Source organism: Chenopodium quinoa, unplaced genomic scaffold (assembly GCF_001683475.1).
Source record: "Chenopodium quinoa cultivar QQ74 unplaced genomic scaffold, ASM168347v1, whole genome shotgun sequence".
In the NCBI taxonomy this organism is placed as follows: Eukaryota; Viridiplantae; Streptophyta; class Magnoliopsida; order Caryophyllales; family Amaranthaceae; genus Chenopodium; species Chenopodium quinoa.
The window spans coordinates 634,364-644,838 of record NW_018742899.1 but is presented as its reverse complement, the minus strand read 5'-3'; the positions used below and the strand labels follow the sequence as shown (position 1 = coordinate 644,838).

Sequence of the window (10,475 nt, the reverse complement as noted above, 5' to 3'; positions counted from 1 at the left end):
TAACCGTTGCCAATTGCTTGAGTTGGCAACGGTTTTGAACCGTTGCCAATTATTTTGGGATTTGGCAACCCTCAAATACGCAACAGTTCAAAACCGTTGCCTTTGGGGGGGGGGGTTTGAACCGTTGCCAATTTTCTCTTTTCGTGTAGTGACCTTAAGCGCATAAAGCACCGCAAACCTATCCCTCAGTGTATAAACAACTTAAGTGCATTTAGGCATCGCATTTCCTTTCATTCCTGTGTACTAAGACACTTGATAGCTCAATTCACATGCTTATAACATCAATAAAAATCATATGAACCATAATAAAATTCTCTTTTTATATTCCAATCCAAATTAAACATTTAGTTTAATTAAATAAGCCTTTAAGCATGCCAATAATAAAAGTATGGTCCATATACATTATTCCAAACATCATAAATTTCACAATAATTCATTTCAAATAAATCATGCCTCATAAATCAATTATTATCAATTCCATTTCAATTTCATATAACCAATCCAATTCAACAATTCCAACCAATTCCTAGCAAGATATTAACTTGGAATCAATTTAAATAAATCCTAACATGTTTCTTCACGCTTAATAAATTTCGAGTACGCAAACGTACCTCGCATAAGCTCCTAAAGTAGCCGTATACACTAGAACACTTCCCAAACCAAGTCTCCTACATAGTAGGACAATAAAACTACATCAATTTTTCTTGTATACACAATTTCCAACAACTTAAACTCACTTTAAATAACTTATAATAATCTGAAAATTATTGTAAAACCCTTAACTAAACTCCTCTTTAATGGGTTATTTCACCCTTTTAATTAAATTGTCAAAAAGAGTACTTATTAAAATCAATTTTCAGCACTTTAGAATAATCAAAACCCATTAAAACTTCATTAAAATTAAACTTTATATGCCCAATTAAAATTAGAAACAAGAAACATATAAAACCCCAAATATATTGATATTAGAACCCTAAAAATCAAGTCTTGAATAAATTAAAAACCCTAACTTTAATTATATCAAAATCTAAAAATAGTACTCCAAATAATAGTCTGAAAATATTAATTAAAATCTTTAAAACATGATTTTGATACTAAATAAACATATTTAATCAATTAAAACAAAAACCCAAAATTTATAAACAAAATAAGAAAACAAGAGGAAAAGGAGAAGGAGGGTGTCACGCTTGGCAGCTGGGCTGTGGTGTCGCCGGCGGGAGGTGGTGTCAGGTGGTCACGGGGGTCGGCGTCGGCGTCAGCGTGGGCTCCGGTGAGTGTGGCGTGAGGAGCAACTATAATGAAATTAGTGGGATTTCCCACTGCTCGTACACCGGAGGCATCGTCGAAGGATTCTGTAAGTCCTCGAACTTTTTATTTTTATTTTTTGAAAAGCAGACTTCCGCCTAAAAAATCCAGATCCTCCAAGGTGGATCCGGATTTTCTAGGCAGATGTCTGGTATTTTTTTTCTTTCTATTTTTTTACCTTTTTTATTGATTAATTAATCAAATCATTTTTTTTGAAACCAATTAATCAAATTTATTAATTTAATCTTTGTATGATACTTATAATTTTTATTGTGATTATTATTATTTTTGTAATAATTTGAGTAATTAGTATTAGTATTATTAGTTAATATTAGTTATTTTTGTGATATTAGTTAATGTTAATGTTTGTTAATATTAGTTAAAGTTATGATATTAGTTAATGTTAGTGTTAGTTGATGTTAATCAATATTAGTTAATGTTAGTGTTAGTTGATGTTAGTTAATATTAGTTATTTTTGTGATATTAGGTAATGTTAGTTAATGTTAATGTTAGTTAATATTAGTTAATGTTGTGATATTAGTTAATATTAGTGTTAGTTGATGTTAGTTAATATTAGTTAATAGTGTGATATTAGTTAATGTTGTGACATGTTGGAGAATTATTTTGTGTGTTTTCTTTTATTTTTATAGGATTTGGAGTTTGAAGACGGCGGTGATTGTGTGAATTATAGTGTGAATTTTGTCACGGACATGTTATTTCCAACGTTTGATGATGTAGTTAAATGGGAGGATGCTGTTTCCTTAAATCTGAGATTTATTTTAGTTAAATCGTCTTACAACAAAACCAGAGATGGTCGGCCGTATCGATATTTGAGATGTGATCGGGGACGGAAGAGCAAGCCGAGAGATTTTGAGACTGCAATATGAAAGGACACAAAAACCAAAGCTAATGGTTGTCCTTTCTACATCAAGATATATTATGAGTTCATCACAGACAGTAGGAAGATCCGGGCAATATATGATGCAAATGGGACCATAACTATCCAATGATTGTGTATCAGGAGGGTCATTGTAAAATTAGTGGCTTGGGCCTGGATGCAAAGAAGGTTGTGTGTAACATGACAAAGTCCAAGGTTGCACCGCGTAACATCATGGCAACTATTGCAGAGCAATTTCCTGATGATCATCCAAACATCAGACACATTTACAATTGCCGGAATGACTTGAGAACGGAGATGTCTGAAGGCAGAGGAGTTGTTCAACAATTTCTTCATTTGGCGAGACAAAGTCAGTATATTTAGTGAGTCATGGCCGATGACCTCGGCATTCTACAACATGCATTTATGGTGCACCCAATCACGGTAAACATACAACGCACATACCCACATGTGATCGGTATGGATTCGACATACAAGAGCAACCGATACGGGATGCCGTTCTTTGAGATAGTATGTGTAACACTGACAAATCAGAATTTCCTCGTTGGTTATGTGTTCATGCGCAACGAGTGCACGACAAGCTATCGGTGGGTGTAGCAGAGATTAAGGGAGTTGATTGGGTATGATAAACAACCATCGGTATTTTTGTCAGACCGTGAGCTTGGCCTCAGTGCGGCATTGAGAGAAGTGTTTCTAGGGACGTCGCATTTACTTTGTCGATGGCACATTAACAAAGATGTGGAAGCTAGGGTGACTGATATGTTCAAAAATAAGAGGATCGGTGCGAGTTTTAAAAATGGAAAATGGAAACGTATCATGGATGCTACAACCGAGGCGGATTATAATGCTGCTGTAGCTACAATGAAAGCTCGGTTGGCAAGTTATCCGGCAATGATTACTTACGTTGAGAGAACCTGGCTTTGTCATAAAATCAAATTTGTGACATTTTGGACGAACCAAGTTCTTCACATTGGTAACACGAGTAATTGTAGAGTTGAGAGCCAACATTCGGCAGCGAAGACGTGGTTTGAATCATTGACAAGTTCGTTGTTATAATGTTGTAGTTGTTGACTTTACTTCGTTTTAGTAATTTTAATTAAAAATCATAATATTTTTTTATAATCTGAATCAACATCAGGTTCTTTGGATACCGTATGGGCCCGAGTACATTGTCATATTGGTTATCAGATCATTGCTATTCGTAATGGTTTGGAGGCATCAAGATCGAAAATTGGTGAGAAGTATAGACAATTGCCACTGTCACGTATAAATGGCAAAGTGTCTCAACATTGTTTGAAAGTTCTTGATGATGAGACGAGAAGGACGAGGTAGTTGAGTTACCAGGTGTATGAGCGTTGTGGATGTGCAATGCGTGTGACCCATGGTTTACCATGTGCTTCCCAGATACATGATTCGCTAGTTGCACAGTCAAGCTTGTATATCAGGCAAATTCATCCATTCTGGAAGACCTTGGTTGTTGGTGTTGATATACCTGTGTTCGTTAACGATTCAACTGAGGAAGCTACACATTTTCGTTCCTTGGTTGATGAGGTCATTGGTAGTGATCCTGTTGTACTTCGAAATGTATCTCGTATCATTGAAGAGGAGCTGCATCCGGATCATACAAACCTTGAAGAACCACATGTAAACCACAACGTTCGGGGTCAACGAAGGAACAATGATACCAGGCGTGATCCTTGTTATATCGAACATGTCAACCGTCGACACACTCAACGTGGTACACAACAAACAGGTACAACCTCAGGTAAGTCATGCAATTACACGTATTTGCACTTGTGAAGTACACGCCTATTGTGAATTACACGTATTTCACCTTGTTGCGTACTAATAAATGAACATTAATTTTGCGCAAAATATCAATGTGACATCAGTCAATGCAGGTATTTGCACTTGCTTCCAGGATCGATGTTGCCTTACATCACGGCATGGAAGGATGTCATTGGTGATGGAAACTATGGCTTTCGTTGTGTGTCTGACTTCTTCTTCGGTGATCAAGAGCAATGGTTTACCGCTCGGGAAACGATAGCAAACGAGGTCGCCAGTCATCCAACGTTGTACGAAAGGATTTATGGGATTGGAAGGGTTTGGATGAATGTAGAACGTATTCGATGGGATGGTGGGGCAGTCGATTCACGGCATTGGATTGTAGCAATTCAAGATTTATTTCCTATTGCTACTTGGTTCAACGCAAGGGTGATTATTCTCAGTGTAGGCACCATACCAACCTGCTACTACCCATGCCTCACGGTGTTACCGTTGCGAGCACGAAACACGGTCAGGGCACCCGCTCGAGAGTTCGTGATCGCTACAGTTGGTGATCACATTTCATTCGTCTTGATCTTGCACAAGATTCACCTTTTTTCCCGATTGCAGGTTGGTGGACCGAGCACCACGAGCCAAGTGTTGATGGATGGGATTAGCAATATGAAGTTAGAAGGAACATATGGGATGCATTAATTAGGTAGTGAACTCATTTATGTACTTTCTCTAAGGTGAACAGTTGTAGCTATGTAATATAGATTAATAAAAGTAATTAAACTAAGTTCCAACAAAACCAAATATGAAAGTGTCCAGTTCTTACATTACATGCCGAATACAAAGTAATATAAAACAATGAAGACAAGTAATATAAAACAATGAAGGCAAGTAATTTACAATCCCATCATCGCCTTCCAATCAACTACCAGCTGCTTAGTCGTTGCCCTTGTTTCAGGCGACATGTTGGGATACTCATCCAGTGCTTTTTGGTGAATCTCCATGGACCGACTCATCCACTACAAATAAGGAAACAAATATTATAGAAATTACAATTACTAGAAGTCGGATTAATAGTATAATAAAACACAACTACTTACGTAATTCGTGTTAGTCCTCTCAGGTAGACTTCTACTCCCAGCTGATGAACCCCCAGGAGATACATGAGGGTGAGAAAATTTGTACAGCCACTGCATGTAACCAGGAGCAAACGTAGGAGCTCGACGAACAAATCTGGTGTGGGTACTTAAAACTACACTAAAAGACGAACCAGGGACAAACCTAGTCCACATCACAGATGTCATCTCGGTCGAAAATTCTACCCGATACATCTTCAAGTTGGTCTGTCTCTTGGCCTTCTCATGATAATGCTCCTTGAAATGTTCTGCACGAATCCAAGTTGTCGAACCACTCAATCAGGCATGTATGGCTTAATGATGCTACGATACTGGATGCACCCAGTAAATAGAGTGGGTGGCACATGTCGTGCAGGATCAACTCCGTACGGGAGCCAGTTAGCCTCACGGCAGTCAGCTCATCCAGTCTAGCACGAAAAGCTAAGAGGCTCTCCATGCTCTTGTTAGGGCATCCCGATCCAACATCCTAAGCAGACGCACGAGGGATATTAAGCTCCCTTGTCAAGGTACCCTGGTGAGGCTGAAAGCACGGAAAGTACTCGTAAATCCACACCTGCAGAAGCGTGAGACAACCAGCGATCGAATCAACATCTTTTCGTGATGCCGTACCCAACTGCCGATACAGGTAGGCTAGAGTAGCGGAACCCCAAGAGTACTCATTAATCGGGACATCATTAACAACAAGCTCGTGGAGAAAGGAAGGATGAGTGCGGTTACCACTCTTGTCCAAAAATAATGATCCTCGTAGTACTAACCACATGTATGCAGTATAATAGACACTGAAGGGCCTCTGCGCCTCCAAAGTCGTACCAAAAATCCTCTCAGTCAGCACGCCTAGGGATGTCAATGGGGCGGGGCGGATGTTGGTCTTCCCATCCCCATCTAAAATTTTCATCCCCATCCCCGCGGCAGGTCTAAAATTCATCCCCATCCCCGCCCCGGCGAGTACAATTCCAAAACCATCCCCGCCCCAACCCCCACTTGGATATCCACCCCCACCTAATCCCCACCTAAGACCCGCCTAATCCCCGCCTCCCAAATACACAATCCTTCATAATTAATAAAGGTTGCAAAAAGAAAAAAAATTATTGTTAATATTACACATTTTTTTGTTTATAATATAAGTGTATTACAAAGTATTATATTTACTATTTTATTTTACATAATTTTTTTTTATAAAATAGTATAAAAGTATATAATTTTGTTTTTAAAAATATATGGATGTAGGGATAGGGTGGGTACGAAGTGGGGTAGGTGGAGATGGGGCGGGTACGAAGTGGGGCGGGTGGGATGGGGCGGGTACAACCTAAAATCCACCCCCGCCCCATCTCCCATGGCGGGTATGGTTTTTATCCCCATCCCCGCCCCATCACCCGCCAAACCAAGACCCATCCCCGCCCCGTTGGGACGGGGATGGGGCGGGTCTCCTATTTGACCCGCCCCACTGACATCCCTAAGCACGCCACTACCCTGCCAAATGGTTTTAGTACCGCACTTCTCATTCAACTCTTCCGCAGTCATATCTATGGTATCCGAGCACGCGTCTCGTATGACGTCCGTGCTAGGAGTAGTGGAAACCATGGAACCATCAACACGAAGCCCAAGATATGGTACACATCGTGCAGCATGATCGTGATCTCCCCAAATGGCATATGAAACGTGTTCGTATCTGGCTGCCATCTCTCAACAAAAGCAAAAATCAACGGCCAGTCGAGACGCTTAAACATAATCCCGGGTAAGTGAGACAGACCACTGCCATCAATTAATTCGAGGTGCTCCTGTGCAAGACGACCTCGCCAATTAACCAATTCAAAACACAACTGTGTCCTACTCAAACAGCGCAAAACATTTCGCTCCATCCCGCCCCATATATATGACGCCACGTGACCACCAAAACTAGGGATAACAGTCACATCCTCAGAACCACCTGGCATCGGCTGCTGCACTAACCATGTCTCTAATGATCTGGTAGTAAATTGACTCGCTTGACTACTAACAAACCTCCCATGCTGACCCTTATATACCGTATGATAATCTTGAGGTTCATACTCTTCGTCTCGATCAGCATGACTTGCCCGCTCTTCGTCCTCATTATCAGATGTAGGCAGTCCACTCGACGAGTACATGGGGAGGCTCCCTTGTGACTGATGCTCTCCCGTCCAACTACTAGGAGACCCATATTGCTGCTCATGACGAAACGGTGCCCCCGTAATTACTGAACGACCTGACTCCCTCCTAACAGACGCATTCAAACGTCTTGATATTGCATGACGAGCACCCGAACCCTCAATCTACATTAAATAAGTACAAAATCAAATATCATTAATAATTACAAATATAACTATGATATTAAAGTTGAACAACAAATATTCTTATTCAAAAAAATAATTTCAAAAAAAACAGAAAAAAAAATAATTACAATAATAACAATAACAATAATAACAATATTAATAACAACAACAACAATAATAATAATAATAATAATTATTATTATTATTATAAACCACATATTTTGCAACATACTAATAACAATATTACAAAACAACAACAACAATAATAATAACAACAACAATAATAATACTAATAACAATAACAACAATAATAATAATAACAACAACAATGATAATAATAGTAATATTACTAATAATAATAATATTACTAATAATAATAACAGTCCTAATAGTAATAACATTACTAATAATAATATTAATCGATTTTAAAAAAAATATTAATCACGAAAAAAAATCGGAATTGGGACATCCGCCTAAAATTTCCGGAAAAACCAAGGAGGATCCGCTTGAAATTTCCGGATCCTCCTTGGGACATCTGGAAATTTCAGGCAGATGTCCCAATTTCCGATTTTTTTTTTCGATTTAAACAACAAACACATACCTGTTCGCCTCTGGTGCCGCCGCCTCGACTACCGCACGTCACCCTGATTCGCCGCGGGTCCGCCATCCTTGGATTTCTTCTACCCTCCTTGGATTGGTGGCTATCGGTGGTGGGTTTTGGGTGTTTTTCCTTGTGAATTTTCTGTTTTTTATTATTATTATTATTTTTTCAGATTTTTTTTTTTAATTTATGATATTTAAGTTTTAGAGAGATTTTTAAATTTTAGAGAGATAAAATGAGAGTGAAGTATGAGCGTGAAATGTGTTGTAAGTGTCGTGAGTGAGTGTCGTGAGTATTTATATACGAGGGGTAAATACGGAATTTCAAGGAAAAAATGCAAGCGACACATAGTAAATTGGGAGCGACGTTTAACAACCCCCGAAAAAATTCATATAATACATTAAAAATACAGGGTATTACACAATCCTTCCTCTGCTGGTCTATGGAATAAATCGCCGCCCTTGGCGTGTTGAGCTGCATATAATTGCTGTATCAGCCCAAGTCTTTTCTCGGCCTGCCTGCCCTTTGTAAATTTTGCTACGCGGGCCTGCTCACTTCGTGTGACGCATTGTCAACTGGCCGCCAATTTGGCTCTGTCGGTGCTGTTTTATTACTAGTTTTTAAGAGTTCTTCACTCTTGATGTACTCATGTGCTTTGTTAAATGTTGCACCTAAGTTCGAGAAGGTTTTTCGGGCCATAAAGTCACAATCATTTAGTCCATTCATGAGGGCCATTACAGCTATTTCCTGTTGCAACTTGGGAATTGTATTTGCTTCATTGTTAAACCATCTGATGAAAGATGAAATCCCTTAGAGATTCGTCATTTTTTTGGCCAACTGCCATTAACTCCCCTGACGCCCTCTGCCTTGCACTGTTGCTTATGTACTGGCCAGTGACCATCTCTACCAAAATTTCAAAACAATCAATTGAACCGGGCTCTAGATTCGAGAACCAATATGAGCTTGCTCCCATAGTCCCATTAGTGTTGTCGGAAATACCTTGCACCACACGGCGTCTGTGTCGGTATATAATAACATATGACTCTCAAACGCAGCCACATACCTCTTGGGATCACCTTTCCATCATATTTGCATGACGACATTTTTATTTTTTCCATCTGCTGATCCAGGATCTCCTGAGTAAACGGAGAGACTCTCGGCTTGATCACAGCCTTGGTCACGCGCCTGATTGGCCCGCTGCTAGCTTCTTGCCTCTGAGAAACTGAATCTCCAATCCGCACGCTAAGGGGAGCTTGACGCTCTCTGTCTATGGTCCCAACCTTAGAGGGGGTGACCCTTCTTGCCCTCGTCGAGGTGGGGGTGCTGATTAAACTGACTCTCTAAATTAACAAACATAGGCACGGATTGCGCTCTGTTTCCTTCTGCTCGGCCAGCGGCTACTTTACTAACTTCTTTTCTTTTTCTAGACATCGCACGCATGACCCTTGCCGTCAGCTCCAGCTCCTCAGGATTGAACTCATCCATAGGATCCGAGGTTGTGGCATGGGGCTGCTCTGGTGTTATAGGCATATTTGTCGTATCACTGGGAATAAGGTGGGTTTCGTCCTCCACCATGATCTCGGGTATATTGTTAACAATTTTACTTGCACCAGTATTGAGAATATCAGTATTATAATTGCGGTTATCGGTTTCTAGAATAGGTACTACGGTTTCATTGTTCCCCTCCATGACTGCTTAAGGTTCTTTGGACGATAGAAGTTATTACCATCCCCTCCTTCTAGCGCCAATCCGGTAACTTGAGTCTTGGGATCTTTAAAGGTTTATCGGTCAATTAAGTACCTGCAAAGTCAATGCAAAGTAGCTAATCCGGGGGATTATCCGAGGATAACCGCTCCAATGCTAAAGTTAGCAATTTGATGATGAGAAGAATAAGAGAAGAGATGAGAGAGTGTTTAAGAGAGAGAGAGAGAGATTGTTAGAGAGATAAAGATCATACCTTAATAATGTATTATGCTTGAGTATTTATAGGAAAACAACCAAGCTGGTGCCACCTATCGACATAGATGTCAAGTAGACTTCGTAGGCAATAGGTGCTTACGTGGTCGAAAGCAGCTCTCCACGTGGCCATGACGAAGGTTGTTATGGAGAGTAAGCTGATATGCATAATAATGGAGAAATAATAACATAACGTGTTTTAATGATCGAAATCCTAATGGTGTCGGCACTATCCCGTACACCTTCTACTTTGGAATTATAATAAGCCAAATCAAACACTCATTGTGCTTTGTGCAATGAGAAATGGGCTTTATGTTTTGAGAAAGCATCTATGAAGCACTGGACTGCTATCCATTCTGACCATTGCCCCATATTTGTATCTCCTAATGGCTTTGTCCCCCTACAAGCATTACATAGACCTTTTCGCTTTCAAGCAACATGGATGTCTCATGAGAATTTTCGAGAATTTGTCGCTAAAAAATGGGACAGTAGTAGCTCATTAATGCCGGCTC

The 10,475-nt window shown here is 39.8% G+C and overlaps 1 protein-coding gene across 1 annotated transcript; it reads left to right on the top strand.

Moving 5' to 3' along the window:
• The first annotated feature begins 1,297 nt into the window (after positions 1 to 1,297).
• LOC110727010 lies at positions 1,298 to 4,681 on the top strand. Its single transcript, XM_021906544.1, has 8 exons — positions 1,298 to 1,354; positions 1,956 to 2,060; positions 2,327 to 2,552; positions 2,856 to 3,245; positions 3,342 to 3,531; positions 3,649 to 3,968; positions 4,125 to 4,417; positions 4,598 to 4,681. Exons 1-8 carry the CDS (start codon positions 1,298 to 1,300, stop codon positions 4,679 to 4,681), a joined length of 1,665 nt encoding a protein of 554 aa, XP_021762236.1.
• The last annotated feature ends 5,794 nt before the right edge of the window (positions 4,682 to 10,475 follow it).